Source organism: Paralichthys olivaceus, chromosome 7 (genome assembly GCF_024713975.1).
Source record: "Paralichthys olivaceus isolate ysfri-2021 chromosome 7, ASM2471397v2, whole genome shotgun sequence".
In the NCBI taxonomy this organism is placed as follows: Eukaryota; Metazoa; Chordata; class Actinopteri; order Pleuronectiformes; family Paralichthyidae; genus Paralichthys; species Paralichthys olivaceus.
This window is the reverse complement of record NC_091099.1, coordinates 22336904-22358107: the sequence shown is the minus strand read 5'-3', so window position 1 is coordinate 22358107 and position 21204 is coordinate 22336904. Positions and strand designations below refer to the sequence as shown.

General features: G+C 38.5%; 1 protein-coding gene across 5 annotated transcripts in view; it reads left to right on the top strand.

The window, feature by feature from the left end:
- Window positions 1-20228, top strand: part of LOC109624117 (voltage-dependent calcium channel subunit alpha-2/delta-4) — a 58374-nt gene extending 38146 nt beyond the window's left edge. For 3 of the 5 annotated variants that reach the window (XM_069528765.1, XM_069528766.1, XM_069528764.1), the window contains 13 exons: window positions 2256-2317; window positions 5702-5716; window positions 6314-6358; window positions 6471-6533; window positions 13731-13801; window positions 14202-14277; window positions 14537-14589; window positions 15085-15140; window positions 15496-15516; window positions 16826-16943; window positions 17520-17638; window positions 17937-18016; window positions 19044-20228. In XM_069528765.1, coding sequence (XP_069384866.1) covers window positions 2256-2317; window positions 5702-5716; window positions 6314-6358; window positions 6471-6533; window positions 13731-13801; window positions 14202-14277; window positions 14537-14589; window positions 15085-15140; window positions 15496-15516; window positions 16826-16943; window positions 17520-17638; window positions 17937-18016; window positions 19044-19145 — 881 coding nt within the window. In that variant the 3' untranslated portion in view covers window positions 19146-20228. The remainder of the gene's footprint in view (window positions 1-2255; window positions 2318-5701; window positions 5717-6313; window positions 6359-6470; window positions 6534-13730; window positions 13802-14201; window positions 14278-14536; window positions 14590-15084; window positions 15141-15495; window positions 15517-16825; window positions 16944-17519; window positions 17639-17936; window positions 18017-19043) is intronic. The other 2 variants (XM_069528767.1, XM_069528768.1) reach the window with 2 other exon arrangements.
- Window positions 20229-21204: the final 976 nt, after the last annotated feature.

Here is a 21204-nt window from a genome sequence, read left to right as displayed (position 1 = left end):
GTTTTAACTTTTTTATTCAACTTAAAAAAAAAAACCTTTTCAGAATACAACTTAAAGTGTCCAGCTGTCTCAGCTGTGCTTCGCTTTTAAGCCCATCGTCTCTCTGCGTGTTTGTCCAGCGTGTGTGTGTCTCACTGTGTTTCTTCTCGAGGCAGCTCCACCGTCTTTTAAACCTGAGGATCAATCAGCTAACACCTCTCACCTGCGCTGATTGATTCTCTGTGGTGCAGGTGAAGGTGCTCTCCCAGCCCCCTCACCTCCACACAGATATTTATCAGTAGGTGGTGGAGACTAGAAACATAGCTAGGAGAAAATTAATATAGGATAAAGATTGATCAGGTGGACACAAACACTGGGGATGACTGTGTTGCTCTGCCACTGCTGGACGCTGCAACAGATTTTGAGAGTTTATAAAGACACTAAAGATGTCTGTCTGTCAACAGGTTAACTGGTCCTGTTCTGTTTGTGGTCTCCAACAGCAAAGGTCTGATTACCCTCAGTCAAAAGCTGTGATGTATATTAATAGCAGAGCTCCATCCATGAATCAATTAAATTGTATTTGCATTGCCCATTTTCAGAAATCACAATTTGCCTATAGAGCAAAACAAGGTGCGAAATCCTCTGTCCTTAACTCTGAACTAGAATCAGGAACTACCGACAAACTGGAGTAATGTGAGGATTATAGTCAAGACAGGGGAAATACATTCATATATGCCTTATGTAAATCAGTAGGAAACAGGAATTACATTATTTATGTGATTACATTTTTTGATCGCAAAAAACATGACTGGGCAATATTTTTTTCAATTGAGCATCAAACAGACATCATGCATCAAAAGTAGTGCCGATACATTGTGCAGATTGCTTAATAATCTTGGTCAATGCATCAAGTTAACAGTGACAGATATTCTCTGTCTTTGGAGATGTGTCAGATATTGAAAGAGCAATGCGAACAGAACTGATTATTAAAATTGTTTCCAGTGCTTTCTAGTAGTGTGTTATACATGAGGTGTATTCACAGGGGATTTTTTTAAAACTCTCATTTCAGTTCCAATTTTCTGCTTGGTCCCCTCGATGCTCCAGTGTGATCATTTAGCCATGGGAGGGTGTTTGATTTTAACTTTCTAATTTTCAGTGCAGTAATATAGTCGAGATTTGAAACAGTAACTCTTAAAAGAGGTTAAAGGTTCGTATATTTTGAAAGGGTAAAAGCATAACTGGAAATGGCATCACTGAATTTGGCTGCAGAGGCAGCATTAAAAAAACATGCAACTGTTTGATGTGAAGTGTTGAGTTTGTTCTACAGCGGCATCAGAAGAGAATCTGCAGTCTGTGAAACACACAATAACTATAAGCTCAATAACAACCAGTGACCAGAAATGTGTTTTTTTTACAGCAGTTCTACTTTTCCAATAACACCAGTACACAAGAGGCTCAGTGTGGTGGTATCATGTGTGTGTGTGTGTATGTGTTTGTGTGTGTGTGTGTGTGTGTGTGTGTGTGTGTGTGTGTGCGTGCGTTAGACTGTAGACCAGCTGGATGTGTGAAGACGAGTTTTCATTATCAATGTGACAGAAAGAGTTGCAGATATTCTGTTGCGCTGACCCCCTGTTGGTCCCTGACACAAGTAAACACAACTTTTATGTGTCTAGTTTATGAAAAACCTTGGATGGTGTTTTGTGATTTCAGACTGAGATAGAAACAGATGAACCAACAGAAATGATGATGCAATAATAGGACAATACTGAACCTCAGGAAGTAGTACTGTGGAGTGCAATACTCAAATTCAATTTCAAATCTTTTACGTTGCAGTAATAAACCAGCTGTGATTGGACAGTTGCTGTTGTGAGGTGGGATTTGTGGGGTCTTTTAAAACAACAGTATCAACAGTTCAAAATAAACATTGCATTTAAGTACTTGCTGTGTCGTTGACTCTGATACTCTGTGACGAAGCTGTTATGGTGCATTACTAAGGGACATGTCGTTACCCAGCCATCAGGGAGCATGCACACACACACACAGATGCACATACACACACACACACACACACACACACACACTCACTATCAAGCTCATCACTGTTTACATCCCTTCATTAGTGTCAGGACACGACGGAGGTGAACCCAGGGTTGAATTGATTTCCTGTCCTCCACCCTCTTTCCGTCACTAACACAGCAAACTGCTCAGTCCATCTTGTCCTGCGTCAATCTCAAAAAGTGTGTGTGTGTGTGTGTGTGTGTTTTCTCTATTTTTAGCCATCGGGGTGCAGATGTCCTTGGATATGCTGGAGAAGAGGTTCTGGACCATCACAAAGCAGGTGACTGGAGGACTCGCTCTGTCTCACACATGTTGGCTCATGTCATTACTGAGGACTTCTCCCTGAAATCTGTCTATTAGCAGAAGCTTACACTAATGATACTGTCAACAGATATGATACATGAGTCTTATTCCTTAAACCCAAGCGGATCACAAGGACACAGTGCAGTTAAAGGTGTCCTGTGGGTGTGTTTACTGTCAGTGTTTCTCATTAACACTTATCGTGTGTGTCCTTGAGGCCTAACAGACACGTTGAAGGTATATACTTCCATATAAATCATTTGCACAGATGATTGAAAAGGTTGAACCCTGCAAGGTTTGCATCCATGCTTCCTTTTGACCACCTGTAGAATAATCAGTAGGACTGTGTATCACCACCTTCATGTCGTGTGTGTGTGTGTGTGAACAAGAACAAGGACTCCAAACGTACTCCACAAGTTCTTTACGATTCTTCTGCCAGGTTTCAAAGTAGACTAGGTTCAAAAGAAGAATGGAAGAGTTGATTTGTACATCCGTGAATTCACATGTCTGCACCTCACTCATCCCCCTTACATAGAAGAACACAGAATATACAGTTTCAGACAAGGTTACAAATTAATATTGCGATAGCTTACTTTATGATGTAGTCCGTAGCATTGTAGTTAGGTGCTAAACTTTATCCTGAACACTGTCTTGTGCAAACTGTTTTGTTTTGCACTCTTTGTCTGAAAGCCCTGACTGTGCTGACCTGTGAGTATACACAGAGAGCCATGTGTGGCCAAATATGAAGCAAACATTACGTTAGCTGTGGTGCATCATCATATTTTATATAACCCTGTTCTGTGGGTGTATAAACTGCACCACACAGAGACGCAGCATGCTCCGCAGTTAGGCAGGAATCGAAGACTGAGCATGTACAGCGAGTTCATCCCTGAGTTTCCAAGGACAAATTAAGGATTTTTGCAGTAATCCTCTGTATTCAAGGGTTATTTCTTCCTCTATATTCAGCAGGGAACAGAGGCCATTAATTTTAGGCATTAAGACTTTTCATTAAGATTTAAAAGGAATGTGCACAGAATAAATTCCAATTACGATGAAAACAACAGGATTTGTCCCTTAAGAGAGCAAAGTTAAGACAATGTCAGTGTCTCTTTTGCTCTTCAGTCTGCTCTTAGTGTCATGAGCAAGAGTTTTCATTATAAGATTAAACCATCTCTTCTTTAGTCTTTTCGGTTTAGAGAAAGTGGTGCTTTAAAGGAGCTATTTGTACATTATGCTGTAATAGCTGCATTTGTTTAATGAACAGCTGTTAATGATAACATTGGCTTTGTAATTACAGCAATAATTACAAACATATTTAAACTTAGAGATTTTAAAGGTACAAAAGAACAAGCATAGTCAATATAAGCATGCACACATCTAACAGTTGCAATAGTAGGCATGTGCACAGAAGTTTGCATGCTAACATGCAAACCCATCTTCGCTTGCTCGATTTAGCCATCAGTCCATAGCACAGGTGAGTTTGGGGACAGCTGAGTCGCAGAGTTAAGAATGAATCTCACATTTGTGTCTTTTATGCTAAACGTTCTTGTGCAATGTGTCCTTTGTTATTCCTTTCAGTTTAGTGCCTGGTCAAATTGTAAAGTAATGGGTGATTTTAGAAGCTTTGTGACATAATCAATGTCTGCAAGGGTACTTGGTGAGCTACTGTGGCTGTTATATGCAACAACTGGTGAAATGCAAGCACAGCCCCAATAGCTCACCAGGCCGACTGACTTACTGAGCAGTTTGCTCTTGTTTCCCAACTGACTTCAGACCACACCTCCTTTGTTATTTCATGCTCTGTTTGGATTCTATGGCTCTTTGGCTCTTCAGTTCTTTGGAAGGTTAGCAATGAAAAGGTTTGCCAATAGTCAAGAGGGAAAGTTTGCCAGATGTACTGCACCAGATGTACTGAAATTATGAAATGCTGGTGTTTGATGCAAGCTGAGACTGAGATGTCTTAAATCTGCCACATAAACCTTTTTTAATCTAGTGAACAACATGACCTTTCCTCTGGCACCACCCTCAGGACAAATTTATTTTAATCCTTATTTTATTTTTGCCTAACCAATGGTTAGATCCTATTTTAAGAAATCCACCCAGCAATTTAGTTTCCTGGTGTAATGAGCATTACAGCCCCAGGGACCCTCTATTGGCTACAGACTTCTTGTCTTGTTTCAATATTTGCTCACAAATGTGACATGGATCAACTTTCTCACACATACACTGCAGGTGTTTGACCTTGTGGACATTTCCTGCAGTTCAGTGAAGCAGACACAGAGCTGCAGCTGAATGTGTGCAGATGTCCTGTGGAGGTTGATGGTGTAGATAATGTTATTAATGAGAGCAGACAGCTGTGACAGGCTGGATTAATGTATTCACTGAAGACATTAACTCATATGATTCAAAGTCATTGAACGCACATTTACATCCCGTCATCCTGTCGCTGATTTACATTTTCTGAGTTGAGGTTTACACAAGGCTTCTTCTGTTCAATAAAAACCAAAAGTCAATTTGAAACAAAGCTCGGCCAAACATCCACTTCAGAGTCAATATTTAAGATTCACAAGGTTTTTCTCTTTATTTCAACAGTCTAATTGTGTCTCTGTGTCTTTGCTCTGAAACTGACAGCTTCAGTGAATCAGGACACAGATGGAGAAAATAAATATATTCAGGCAGGACTCACACGTAATGTTGCATTAGTGCTTGACGGTGGGCATACCTGACACTTGGTGCTGGCACACTTATCATAATAACAATCACCGTTTCATACAAACAACATAGCTTTCATGCTAATGTGCCTTGCAAGCTGTTAATGCAACATTGGACACAGGAAATAAAATCCAAACACCAGGTTCACCAGCTGCCTCTGTCTCCTTTTTCTCATTTAAAGTCACAATGTGTTCATCAATGCATGACATCACCCCATTCAAAGTAAATTTAACACAGATTCAAACACTGAGAAAAAGCTGATCACCTCAATGAGCTTTGAAACCAAGTTCGATTTCAGAGCAAGCTACGTGATGTACCACAGCTACATTCAGCTGGCATTGTCAAAAGGAATCCTTGCTTTCACTGTGTGCATTATTTTTCTATTCAAAGCTAGGACCTAATACAGTACCTTGTGGTACCCCAAAGTTGATGATTCAACTAAGACCCTTTTGAAATGTTACTCTCTGTGTGAATTCTTTGTGTGTGGACTGTCCTAATGAAATTGTACTGAATATTTGTGACCCTTAAGTGTACACCATTTTGTTAAGATTTTAAAATATTTATTTTAATAATAGCAATAATGATATTCATATGATTTCTGTTGGTTTTTTCCCTCTATAACTTCCTCGACTCTTCACATGGTTGTCTCTAGCCCAGCGACACAGACGTAAGTGATTTCTGATTACTGACTTTTTTATGCTCATATCTAGCTCTAGATTTTAATTGTAGGACTCCACCAGAGCAGCTCTGTAGGATTCATATTTCAAAAAAGTCCTTATTTATTTCAAACTGGTAAACCACATGCAAAACACAGACCACAGGCGAGAGTTATTGTTCTAATTGTTAAAGATATATATTTAATATTTTGGCATTATGCAGTGATGTTAGGTTTATTGCAGACTCTAAATTGAATGTGAGAATGAATGATTTTTTGTGTTTTTTTTATTTAATGGATAGATAGATGGATGAATAGATGGATAGATGGATGGGTAAATGGATGGATGCCTAAAACTAATTAATTCAAAAAATTTAGTTCATTGCTCCATTTACCTCAGTGTCACATATCCTTTGTTTCTTTAAGATGTGGTTTGCTCTTCCACTGCAAAAAAACATTTATTTATACCATGAAATATGTATTTAGTGAGCTGGTAGTTGGTGGAGTTGGTCTGTGCAGCAGCTTCTGCAGCTTTGATCAGTGATTCAGCATGTTTGTGAGAATGTGATGCTTCCTCCTCTCCTCACCTCTTCGATCTTTTTTTCTCAGTGTGCAAACATTGAAGGCGTGTGTCCACTCAGCTGTGAGAGTTCTGTAAGTACCAACTGTCCTCTGTCTGATGATTACCACCAAATATGAATGCTTATATAGATTGTGTATTTAACAATGTAAATACATAATCTTCTTTCTTCCACTTCCTGTCCAGGACCTGAACTGTTTCCTGGTCGACAATAACGGCTTCATCCTGCTGTCCAAAGAGAGGAACGAGGTGAGCTCCATCATCTGATCAGATCTCAGTGTGAATCCAACTTTATTCACACCCTAAAAATAACATCTTCCATTCATGGCTGTGGTGAAAATTGAATTTTATCAATCCTGATAAAGAATCAGAATCATGTGTATAGGTTTTCACATCCGAGGAATTTGTGCAGGTGTTTTGCTACATAATAATCAATAAAAAATGTTAAGTAGTACAAAAGTCAAAAGCTATACAATAAAAATTTTAGATATGGGAAAAAAGGTGAAGAATATGTGCAATATGTCACCAAGAGTTACAGAAAGTACAAGTGTTGTCCACTCCAGAGCCTTAAGCTGTTTTACCCCTCTGGGTTTTTCCTTTTCATTGATTTACTTCAAAGAGATGAATTAGTTTTCTTTTCTTTTTCTGAGTTTTCTGACAAAGAAAGTTCAGTTAAGATCAAAGTTACCTTCTTGCAGACATGAAAAAAGGTTTCAGTGTAAACATGAGAAAAAAATCCTAGTCACAGAGTTTAAACCAAACCTAACTCAAAATTAACACTTAATTTTTTTAACCGTTGCACAACAGAAATAATTTGACGATGTCAAATTGGACTCTGCAAAACTGTTTTCCTAACCTTTCATAACCATGAATTGATTTATCAGATTTATCAGGGAAGAGAGTGCTGCGTGAAATAGTTTATACCCACAGTCCAAATGTGGTGAGTCAGATTGGCCACAGGAGGGTAAAACCTCCAGCTTGATGGGAGAAAATAAAACTCACAGTGTAGAGGATGCTGGGAAATGACCTGGGCTCGCTGTGTGGTTCTGACTCATTAATGTTATTGGCCTAGCATCCCCTTGCTGGCTGATGTCACAATGATGAGCCACGCCCTGTGAATTGCCCCAGATCTGTTCAAAAGAATGAGACCTGACCAACACGAGTAAACTGTTTTGATGTTGGTTTTCTGGGTTTACTGAAATAACCTGAAAACACACCTAAATAACAGCTGATGATTAAATGTCAACACTCTCCTTTAATCCACTCAGAGTCGGTAGATTAGTAATAGATAAATTTTTGATCAGGAAGTTCAGTGTCCATGAGGTCAGTGTCAGGAGGTGATTTTCCTGCTGCGCGGCGGCTCTTTGGATCATTTCACGTGCTCATAAACAACATCTGGATGGCTCACAGGATTTGAGGACAGTTATGGTTTTAATCTGTGTGTGTGGAGCATTAGCAGTGAAATATAGCAGCAGCTGCACCTGCCAACCTTATCTGACCGTGGGTGGAGCTGAGCCAGCGTGGAGTGAGTTGGCGGACGTGATCTGTCCAGGCGGAGGTCACACAAGTCTGAAGCTAATTAAAGTCCTAAACTGTTGGATTAAATACCTAATGAAACAGATGTCAGGACACCATTTGAATCAGCATAACTTGTCTGGTCAAATGAAGCTATGGAGTGATTGTTACAGCTATGTTCAACATGGAAAGTCATGACGACAGCCTGCTCTCTATTGAGGACCAGCACATTTACCTCCGCCCTCGGATTTAAGTGATGAATCAGACAGCGTAGGTCCCTGTGCGCCGGCTGCTAACTGGAAGAATTTGATCTAAAAATTCCAGAAAGCTTTATGATTGGACGCAGAATGAGAAAACACCCCTGAGGGCAGGATGAGTCATCAAACTTTTCAAAGACAGAGATTTAGATCTAAAAATTACAATAGTAGCTCTTGGAAAAGGCAACTAACAAGAGATAAATGAACATTTAACACAGAGACACAGGATTATAACATGTATTTTTAATTGCAGCCTTTAAGCTGTTCATTTTAAGTACAGATGTGACGTTTAGTTGTGTCTGTCTTCAGACATGGACAGGTCATGAGACACTGAGCTCTTTGTCACAGACAAGAAAACACCCCGAATGTTTTGTTTTGTAGAGTTCTGACAAGTCCGCTTATTGTATTTCTTTTTTCACAAAAGATTTGCAAAGACTTTTTTTATATGAGGTATTTTTAAATGCACATCATTTCCACGTTTGCTTGCCAGGAGTCTTCTACATCAGTGCATTTCTTGGTGCATTATCACCATCTGTCGTGAATCAATTGCGTGCGACCAGAATAATTAATAAATGTCCAAACTTACTGAGTAATAACAACAACAAAAATGTTTCCATACTGCATAGTAAAATAAAAAATACAGACATAAAATTCATATAATTGGTTTTGGTTTTAATTAGAGTCTGTATGTATGTTGTGTGCTCCCCTTTATTCTGTTCATTTGTTGTTTTCATTTATTTATTTTTCATAAATCTTCTGTCCTTGGCCAAAATATTAACAGAAGGAATGTTGGGTGTATCTGTGGAGACGTGCAGAGCGTGCGCCTGCTGTCCATCTGACAGCTGCTTGTTAGCTCTGGATTAACTCAGCCTGTTAGGAGCCATATTACTGAGGATTAATCCTGAGCCCACCATGCTTCGATAAATACACACACACTCTCAGCTGTGCAGCCACACCCACTTCATGCCCCACATCTCCTCATCAGCTCCAATATATTACTTTTATTTCACTTATTTCATGTCTCTCCAGAGCTCCAGCGTGTTGTTTGGTTTGTTACCAAGAGTCGAACCTGTGATATATGTGTTACAGTGCAGCCTCGGTGACTGTGAGGCTGCCAGATGTGCAGCAGCAACTGGATCTGCTGAGGCGAGATGAGGCTTAGTTATCTGGGCTGTCAGGGTCAAATGGAGCTCCAGCTGCAGGGTTACTGTACTGACTGAATGTTATGTGTAGTTTACATTCTCATAATGAAACACTGTGGAATTACTGCATCTCTTATGTAATAATGTGTAAATGTGAGTAGGCTGTAAACAGAGAGCTGCAATAGTTTATTGTGTCTCTAGATCCATTCAGTGAAAAACGAATGCACTTTAGTTTCTAAATGGATGTTAAAGAAACACAGTGACTTGACGTTCCCTTTGGACTCTCCTCTTAAATAGGAAAGACTCATTTAAATTAACTGTAATCTTTGCAACTCACTAACTCACAAATAAAACTCCAGTGGGATAATCATTTTGCTCTGTGTCCAAATTAGACAACCCCCCCACCTTCATCCCCAAGTGGCCTTAAAAAGGAAACTGGAGTAATTGCTCTGTTAGGATCGACAGAAGAGGCTGCTCAAACCTCCAGTAGCCGACAAACACAATCTCACACAACCTCATTTGGCTTTTACGCGACAGGAATCTTGAGTGTTTGAGGTTAGCTATTGTCAAAAGTGTCCATTTTATATCATTTTGCCTATAAAAGGTAAAAAAAATGAAATTGAGCGGTGAGCGTGCAGGCCTGTTAACATGATAAATGCTCTGTATGTGATTTTCTTTACGAACACTCAAAATGCTTTTCATGCAGCCACGCTCACAACAGGCCTCATATATAAAGTGAGGGTGCATGTTTTTCAGACGATGCAATGAGCAGCTCACAGTCAGAAACGGACACTGATACAGACAGTCACACAATCAACACGGTCATTTATGTACTATCCAAGTGAGGGGACCACTCCATCACCTGAAAGTTTGTGTTAGCTTCTCTTTTCTTTGGGAATGATTCCAACATTTGTCAAAAGCAAAATGTTGTGGTGAAGGGAAACCTTAAACCTCGAATAACTTACTGTAGGAGCTCATTTTTTATTATTTGCATGTCTGCTGCATTCCCAATGGCCTTACTAAGCAGATATTATGATGAAGTGCTCCCTCCATATTTCGCTGAGGTCTGAACTTTTTACAGGAAGCTTGTGGAAACACCCAGAATCCTCCTCTGGAGGTGTGAAGGTGCCACTCGAAGGTTGTCGCAGGCATGGTAAATATTTAATCAGCAGAGAAATTGGGTCAGTGCTGACTTAAAGATGTTGGAGGGAGGAAGTGGCGCGAGCAGGGTGACCAAGCAAAACACAGGGCTGGTTATTGCTGGTGGTGTTGGGCCGTGTGCTGAGGAAATGTCTGTGTGATCAATGGTCCCTGTCTGCACCCACAGCTCATCCTCAGGGCTGCAAACCGCTCAGATGGGCTCAGATGGATATACTTGATCTGCGGTGGATATACTGTTAAAATGGCAGGGTTTTGTCAAGTAAAATAATTATCAAGGTCAAACATGTTTGACATGTTTGGGCGTGAACAACACAAGGTCAAGGAAAGGAGAAGCCATGATGAGTTAGGAAAGGAGAAACGTTATTTATAACAGAAGATATGAACAAAATGTACAGTGCTGTAGGCCGGGCGCTGAAAGCTATAATAAAGTTTCCAGAGAGAAACAGAATGGCAATTCCTGAGAAGAGATATTTTCAGTTTATTCAGAAAAAAAACATTTAACCATCACTTACTCACAGGGAAGAACAACAGAAGGGATTTAATTGAAAATGGAAAAAACTTGACTGAAAAGTCTAAATAACACAATAATGTGAGGGATGTACATATAAAAACCTTATTTAAGTGGAGAGATTTATTGTGTCCATTCCACAGTCAGGGGATTGAAGTAACCTTTATATTTCTATTTAGTTTTCTGATGGTGATGTTTTCAAACTGTTGTTTATGTAACTCCTCACTGGACAGATGTGAGGAAATCAGCAGCTCAGACACCATGTGAGGGTTCACATCAGAAATACTTCTATTGAAACACAGCCAAGGACTTATTCAATAAAACTGAATGTTGTTTGCATAGCATCTAATCACAACATACATTATTATTACATAGTAAGGTTGAGACTTTACTAAATTATATGGAAAACCAACAGTTCCCACAACGAGCAAGCATGACAATGACCCAGAACATATAGTATATCCAAATCAATCAAACAAAGATGTGTACACCAAAAGGTTTTTATTTAGTTATTTTTTTAAATGATTCGTTTTAAGATTAAATTACTATTATAATATACATACTAATACTGATTCATTGACCCCTTAACATCTGGTATTATCTATCGAGAGATCTGATCACAATCTCAAATGCATCCTGAGTGCATCTTAAGATCTGATGACCACATTGAAAGGTGATCTGGGACTCGTGTGGTCACATTATTTTAGCTGTGTGAATGTGAACATGTCCTGGACCACATTGAAGGAGGTGGCTTCCTCTGAACTGTTTCATAATGAATTCAAAGAAATGTTGTACATCTTAGTGATCATATATTGATTTATTTGGTCACAGTCACCATATCAACATCCAAAACGTACAGCTGCCCAGTTCTCTCAGAAGGAATGTCTGAACAGGGCCACTGATTCCACAAGATATTGGAAACATTCCTTTACTGTAAGATTCAGTTCTGCGTCACATCATTTCTGCAGATTTGTCAGATGCACATTCGGGATTTGATGTTGTACTGTAAGCTGTCTGTTCAGGGTGTTAGTTGAGTCGGTAAACCCGTTCTGATGGCACTCTCATGCAGACTCATCATAACTGAGCCTGCTCCTGTGCGATATGTCTGCATAGCTCCTGGCAGGAGTTTCACAATAGAGTGAAGTATCAGCATATCTGACTGCTAACACTCAGCAACCTGTGAGTCCTCTGAGGCTGCTGGGAAAATCCGTCCAGACAGAGATAAAGTGCGAGCAGTGAGCAGCTTGCAAACACGAACAAAGCTGCTTAGGCAAAACGCTCAGGGGACACACACAGAATGAGAGAGAGAGAGAGCGAGAGTGAGTGAGAAAGAGTGTGAAAATCTTTGTTTTAATATTTTATTCCTGCTGCTACCTCAGACTGTCTATTTTTTTGCATTTACATCAAAATTTTAATCTTTAAAACTCAAACATCATGCCTAAGCAGTAGACTAGACGAGGCTTTCAAGAGACAAATTATCTTCCAGAAACGTAATGAAGTGCATTGCGGATCAATTCATTTAGAGTTTTTAATGTTTGTTGGCAGTGTTTTAATATTTGTAAGAGCTAATTATAATGTGAAATTTAATTTGTTTGCTTTGATCTCAGATTCTAAGATAACTAATGGTAAATGAATTGAAGCTGAAGTGCAACAGCATCAGGGAAGCACAGCCACATTTTTATTGATCAGGAAAAAGTATAATGCTAAAATATGCAGTTAGATGTATGTGGTCAAGCAGAGAGGAAGATAACAGCTTTGTGAGTACTGGGCTGTCAGGTTTGTTTTACCTAAAGCAAAAGGAACATTTTTGGGAAACTTAATGTGAGGAAAGAGCACTGACTCTTCCCACAGTTCATAAACACACCGACCAACTCCTCTAAAGTTTGTTAATTAACTCACTGTATCTCATTTGTTTGATCTGTGACCAAACAGAAATGTTAAAGTAGTTTTATTTGCTGGAACAATTTTTTGACAAAGAACAGTGTATCTCTGCCAAGTACTCTGTGGAGCGACTCTACTGGTTGTCAGACATAATAGGTGAGCTCAGTATTTATTTTGCTATAAATGTATTTTACAAAAACAGTAATTTTGAAAAGCAGCCAACAAGATTTTAATTAGATTTTATCAACCTGGTATTTTAATTGGGTGGATGGAATGGAGAGCAGTGATTGGTCAGCAGATCTGATGGGTCAGAAGCTGGAGTATGTAATGTGACGTAGTTCCAGTCCATGAGGTGCTTTTAAAACAAATCAAATCATTTTAAACCCACTTTGTACTTCACTAGTCCTTAGCAGACTAACAGAAGCAATTATTAGAAAAATAAAACAGGGCCTAGAATGGCTGTGTGGTACTCCAGAGGAGATGGTTGCAATATTTATGCAATATTTGTTTAATAATCAAAACTGGCTGGACATAGAGGCTTAATGTAAGATTCCATTGCTCAGATTCATAAACTGATCCAAACTATTTATAGATTTCAAGGCCTTCAAGTCCACAGCTCCTGTGTTTACTGAAAATAAATTAATTTAAAAAAAAACACATACATCATGACTGAATGATTTGAGCAAAATAATCCAGAAAACATTAAATGTGAACTCATTGTTAGACGGAACAGACACAAAATGAAATGGCATTATAAATCTTAATTTACTCTGGTCGGTTGTGAAATAAAAGTCATAACACTCTATTTAGTTGTCCACAATTACAGCTTCTATCTTCATCTATCTCTTTTAATTGTTAGCATTGATTGTTATATGGACTGATAAATCATAATGCACTAATAACTGTCTCTTTGTGGAGGAATGTTTGTTTCCTTGAACTGGAAGAACAAATCTCAACTGTACATTCTCGTTGTCGTTTCCAGGTCGGTCGCTTCTTTGGCGAGGTGGACGGGTCTGTCATGGCGTCACTCATCAAGATGGGCATGTTTAAAAAGTATGATTGCTGCTTTGATCTCAGTTCAACATGTTGTTATATTTAGAAATATATCTGACACATTACACATCCAAACATTTTAAAACAAGTTATTTTCTGGTAAAGCATAGAAATATTTAGCTTTTGCCATTAACCCATTTACACACATTCAAACTGTATATATCTATTTGCAGCACTTTTTCTATGATACATTACAATCACACTGTCAGCACAGTTGGGAGAGACAGGGATTCAAACCACCAACTTTCTGGTTAGTGGCTCTAAATGTCATCTACACTGATGATGTGTAACCTGCAAATGTATACATGTGATTTTGCTGGTAAGACCAGCAGCACTGACAGTGAGTCATGACTGTGTGTGAACTCTTGAGTGACTGAGCTGAATGTTTGCATGTTTGCAGAGTGTCGTTGTTTGACTACCAGGCCATGTGTAAAAACACTCATCACCACGCCAGCAGCGCCCGACCTCTGCTCAGCGTGAGTCGCATCACTGCACTAAAATATACTTTACAGCTGTAGGTGTAGTTACTGTTATAGCTGCTGTAGAAATGTAGTTTATTGGTTTTCATTAGAAATCCATCCGTTAACGACATGTTCGGTTTTGTCCGTTTAAGAAAAGCAACAAGTGTCATGAAAGAATTATGCAAAAGATGTTGTTTGTTCACAATATTTAAATTATTAAATATTAAAATATTTAGATTTAAAAAACAACTTCTTGTTTCTTTTCCTCTTGCAGCCATTTTATGGCATTGCGGCGTTGATGCGGTGGTTCTTCTCCAACGCACTGATGTAAGTGTTGTTTTGCTTTTTGAGGATTTTTTACTTTGTCGTCCTATAAGTGAAATTGACAGGAACTGTGGTTTGAGGCTGATGTGAATCCAGGATGTTACAGTGACATGAGGCACTCCTGCAACTGTGAATTCAGATGTTAACTTAAACAAAGCATAGACTTCATTTCACAACCATGGCTACTCTATGTACTTAAACAGTGGTGAACACATCAAATCATCCCAGAGAGTGAAAATGAAAATCAGTCATTTTCTCAAGGTTATAAAGACAATAAATACAAGTTTAATCGATGACTCTTCACTCTGCTATTTTATAGTAATGAGCCTGTATGCTGAATTTAACTTTTCTTTTTTTGAAAATATGTTAAAATCTTTCCAATACCACCTGCATTAAAAAGCGTTTTATAAAATAAGGTGAAAGGAATGAGGCTCTGCCTATCCCATGAGAGAATAAACACGTTTGGTGTCTGTAACGAGGTGTTTGTGTCTCCTGCAGGTTTCTGCTGGACTTTAACTTCTGTGGTCTCTGGCACTCTGATTACTTTGTGGACGGTAAGATGCTCCGATGATCAACTCGAGCAAAACGCCTCGTTTATATCAATGCTCGGGTGATTTGTTGTTGTTGTTTTTGCAGTGGAATCAAATGTCAGCTGTTTGAATGTTACTGATGAAGAAAACAGATATTTTGAAATGATAGCAGATAAGTCACAAAAAGTAAAGATGTTAAATAAAAACACGTGTGTCAGAGCCGCTGATGGTGTGTGTTTTCATTTATGTCTAATTTACAAACATCTGTCTCCAATATGGCGGTCTCATCTTCATCATCATCATCACCATCATCATGATCTTCATCACCACCTTGGTGTATTCCCTGTGTCTTCTTTGTGGTCCATGTTCATCCACTCAGCCAAGGCTGGTTATCACACAAGTAAGTACATCATGTCTGCTGACCAATCACTGCTCTCCCTTCCATGCACCCAATTAAAATAGCAGGTTGATAAAATCAAATTAAAATCTTTACTTGTTGGCTGCTTTTCAAAATTATTGTTTTGTAAAATACATTTATAGCAAAATAAAAACAGACTGTGGGGGTGGTTTGATGGTCGTCAGGTTTAGCTTCTTATCATGATGTGAGATTAGGGGGTTATCCTGCTCCAGCCTGCACCATGAAGCTGGTTCACTTTTAACCGTGGTAAATCACCATGGTAACAGATGGTGTGGGGGTTCAGAGGATCAGATTACAAAAATCCTGTTAACAGGTCGACAGAGTCGTCATTCCTACAGGATCCTGACATGGAAAAAAAAGTTTACAATAAAAGTTTGAAGTGTTTTAAAAAACAGCAGAAACAGAGAGTGAGTCCACCTGAATAAATGGAGCGAAGCTCGAGCGGTGCACTCAAATCATGTTCCATTCTCCACATTCCTCCACAGTACACACTCTCCCAATTTGGTGGTCTATTTGAGCTGCAAAAAATTCCCATCACGCCTTTTGCTTGCCCCCTGCTGATGCTGCATCATCAGTATTGCTGCCGGTTGATTCAGCTCTTCCACTACCCAGCAGCCACTTGTAGGCTCCTTCGAGGGGTTATAAATATTTGCTCATCACGCTCATTATATCTTTGTGATAATATCTGAGCCCAGACACCAAACACTAACTCTGTTGTGTTGCAATAAACATTTTGAATGTGAGTTGTCTGACGGTTACACAGTCATGATGATAACTCAATTTTATTTGCTGAAGAGACTGATGTTTTTTTTATTCCTGACTCTTGATGTCTTTTAACATAGAAATAATCCACACAGTGTTAAATATTCCCTATTATTAAAAATGTAATGTATAAGCCGGATGATCTACTATACTAATATTCTGCTCCGGCAGCAGATATATTCATTTGAACTTTTTATCAGCATCACATATTCATAATATTCCACACTAATAGTCTTACAATCTTACAATCATTGATTACCACACTTATTAATATCTTTTCATTAATTTGATTTAATATGGAAATCCCTTCTAGTGTTTCCGCAGCCTCTCACACAACAAATCAGACCATCCAACCTTTATATTATGGCATAGAACAAATAAACCATAGGAGCAAAAGGAATCTTGGAAGACTGGAAACACAGGGTGTTTGACCATCAGTTTATTCTGTTGTGTTTGCATGCTCATATTGTTAAAATGTGTGTGTGTGTGTGTGTGTGTGTGTTTGTGTGTGTGTGTGTGTGTGTTTCAGCTCATAAGCAGAGGAAGGTGGAGGCGCAGCAGCCCTGTGACACTGTGTATCCCGGCTTCATGTACGACTCATCTATCAGAGAAGCCAACAGCCTCATCAAGTGTGGACGCTGCCAGAAGTACGACACACACACACACACACTGACCTAAACTAAACACACTTCCTCTGTTCACTAAAAGGAGTGTCATCTGTAATCAACAAACATCGTTGTCATTGTGACTGATTATCTTTTAAATGTCTGTTTTTATTTCTCTATTTTTAAGGTCTCAACTTAAGGTCTTAAGGTCTCAACATTAATATGTTGTGATTTTGTGGTTAAAATTGAATTGAACTGAATTGAATATTTCCCTAATATCCGATTACCTTTCATTTTTTATTCATTTGTTTTTTTACTGCAGTGTATTTTGTGAAGCACTTTGTACCCTTGTTCAGATAAGTGCTACATAAATAAAGATATTATTATATATTTTATTATGTTACTTACTTATATATAAATAGTTACAGTGAAGGTAACTAGCTTGTTAATTGGACTGATAAAGACCAAATCAATTCAATTTTTAAATCGATTTTATTTGTCTAGCTCCAAATCACAACATAAATTATCTCAACGCACTTTATTTGAGGTGAACTGAGTGAATATGATCTGGGTGTGTATTAAAGGTTCAGTGTGTAAAATGTAACTTGTTTGTTTCAGGATGTTCGTGGTGCAGCAGATTCCCGACAGTAATCTGGTTCTGGTTGTGACTCAGGCCGACTGTGACTGTTCCCGTCAGTATGGACCGATCCCGCTGGAGCCCAAAGAGATCAAATATATCCTTCATTCACTGACAAACAGCAACAACACCGCCCCCTGCTGGAGACGCTGTAGAGAGGACACAGCTCTTGTTATTTGAACTATGTGGTGCTGATGGTGTCAACAGAAACTCCTGAGCTCATGTAGTGACTGAATGCTTTAAAATACCCCTCGGTGCATATTTCTACTAGTTAGGTCCATCAGTTAACAGCCAGTCTGTCCATCCATGTGTTTCTTGTCAGTTGTGCCAGTTGTCTGTGGTCTTGGTTTATATTCCAAGCAGTGAGCAGTCTGTTTTCCTTAACGTCAGTGAACATAATGCCACAGTGAAATGCAACAGGATGAAATCCCAGAAGGTCCGGCGGCGTCCAGAGTCGTGCCACTCCTACCACCCAAAGGTGAGTGCTGCTGCTGCTGACCCCTCTAACTGATACTGACCAGACTGGCTTGTGTGTAACTCTTTTACATTCATGACTGAAAAAATATTTCGTAAATACAACAATATTATTTCAAATAACAAACATGGTAACACTTACCTAAGTTTAGCTGTTAATTTATTTGTTAACATCTACAACTCTTCCAGTGTTGCATCAACTAAATAATTAAAAATATCATCACAGCTGGTTACAGCAACATTATAGTGTGTTACAGATATTTGTTTAATTAGATTACACACAACATAGATGACTAACAAAGTTACAACAATTTCATTGTATAAATTCTCTTGTTACTTTTTTTTAGAAAATCCTAAATTATACGATGATGGTTTATATATATATATATATATATAAACCAAATGGCACCAGCCACTTTTACAAACTCAAAAAAAAACCAAAAAAAACTCTTACAAACCAATTGCACTGTGTAAAGTCAACTGCTGTACAACAACTGTTTACAACACTGTTTGCACTGTATACATCTTTATCTTTGATAGACCTCACTGTCTATACAGTTAATCCTGCTTATATCTGCCACATTTATATTTATACTATAAATTATGTTAATACTTCCATATTGCCATATTTATATTTATACTATAAATTCTGTTAATACTTCCATATTGCCATATTTATATTTATACTATAAATTCTGTTAATACTTCCATATTGCCATATTTATATTTCATTGATAATTCTGTCTATGTTGTCGTACCTACACTGTCAGACTGTTGTTTCTGTTTACACCGTTAATTCTGTTCATACCGCTATATTTGCCATATTTATACTTTTTATAACTTCTAGATTTGCCTCTGTCTTTTATATTTACTTTATATCTTTTACTTACTTATATTTTATATTTCATGTTTAATGCTGTTTGCACCGCAGATAAGAGGGAAACGCAATTTCGATTCTCCGTATGTCCTGCACATATGGCATTATTGATAATAAAGTTGACTTGACTTGATATCCACTGTAACTTCCACAGGAGAATGCCAAGGAATGTGGCGGAGCGTCGGCCATCTCCCTGTCCTCTTGTCTTTTCTCTGCCTCTGTGCTCGTCTCATTGGTCCTCTACCACTGGACGTAAACCAGGGCTAACCCACCAATGAGGATGCTCAAAGGGGAGCCGGAGCGAACACAGACACTGAACGCAGAGCCAAAGGATGTGTTTTTTTAAATACTTGCCACAAGAGACAATGGACTATCTCCGATTCCTCCCCACTGCTCAGATATGCATCAGTTCACTCTGCAGTGGAGATAAAGGGCTATGAGATTTATTTTTTTTAAACGGACTCGTTTGTCAGTTTGGAATAAGTCAAACTGAAGAAGGAACTAAGCTCTGAGGCGGCTCGGAGCTGCAGGAGCATCAGGAGTCATCACTCTGAACAGACTCTTGAAGGAACCTGGAGTTTGAACAGTGCAGCTTGTGTTTGGAGAAATGTTGCCATTACTTACAAGAATGTAGCTTTTTGATACAGAAATATTGTATAAAAGTAGAGTTTTACATTCAAATGATTTACCAAAAATGGAAGAATCTGATGGTGATGGCATGTGCTGTGGTGTGTAATTCAATGTGAGGGGCAGGAGGTTGATGCCTACAATACATAGCAGCTGGTTTTTAGAGGAACAGAGAGCTTAAAATATGATACAGCTTTTTTTAAATTTCCACCAACACTTATTTTACGTGTCTCATATTTTACATATGATGGGACACATGATATTGTATTGATATAGTCATTTTATTAAGTAATCAGAAAACTTCCCAGGAATCTCTGATTTGCTGATTTTCAGGTGAAAGATATAATTATATAATGTCTGGTGTTTAAAGAGAGGCCCATGTGGTATAGGTTTGATATTATTGGTTTGGTTTTTGAATATGTCAGAAACTTTACCACAAAATGCAGCGAACACAAGACCTTTTTATATGTTTCAACATTTCAACAACTAAACTTCATTGGTTTTCAACAAGTTCCTGTGTAATCACCAGTTATATGTCACTTACATGTATAAAACATGTTTTCACTGCATTCAAGACGTCCGATGACCTGTTATTTAAAACAGATCTATTTTAGTTGAATTACCCGACACATTAAACATGACTCAGGTATGAGAGAAAATCTAATGGGTTGTAGTTCTGGATTCTTAATAAATTTTTCATTGTTTGCTTCTACCTGTTGGTATATTTGTTTTTCTTTCACTTTACTTCAAGCACCAAGTGGATGAAAATTTCAAAATTTGTTGACATCCAATCATTCAAGATCTGTAAAATATGGTCCCAGTTCCCATTCTGAGCTGATTTATACTATGGCCAAAAAAGGTGTTTTGTCACAGTGAAGATGACTTTTTGGACATAAAATATTTTTACCTTTTAGACATTTATCTGTATATTCAGGAAAGTAATTATGTTCTATTATACTCACAGTGAGTTAAATAGAATGCTACAGGAGTGAGTTATGAAAAAAATGTCACACATCAGTTTTTTCAGTTAAAAAGGTCATAGTTTAAATTATTCTTCATTTTAATTTTCCATGTTAAAGTGTTGTATGTTATACAGTTACAAGTTATATATATATAAATATATCCTAATTTTGTAATTTATATGACCTTACACAGTAATCATTTTTTAACTCACTTTATTGTTGTAAAAATTTTATAGTACTGAGTCATTAAATTGTTATATATTTAGTTAAGAAAATGTCCAAAATATTGTCAGTTCAGGTTAAACACATAGTACAGCAGTTCTTCCAGTTCCCAAGAAGCCGACTCCATCTGGCCTCACTGACTACCGAAAGTTCTGGAGAGGCTGGTCCTGGCCCACCTCAGACCACAGGTGAAATCATCACTGGACCCTCTTCAGTTCGTCTGCCAGCCTGATCTGGGAGTGGATGATGCAATTATCTACCTGCTGCAGCGAGTCCACTCACATCTGGACCAGGCTGCTCGCACAGTGAGAATCACTTTCTTTCATTTTACCAGAGCGTTCAACACCATCCAGCCAGTTCTTATGAGGGAGACGCTGCAAGCTATGGGGGTAGACACATCCACTGTCTCCTGGATTACTGACAATCTGACAGACAGACCTCAGTTTGTCTGTCTGATGTGATGGTGAGTACTACAGGAGCTCCGCAGGGGACTGTACTGTCGCC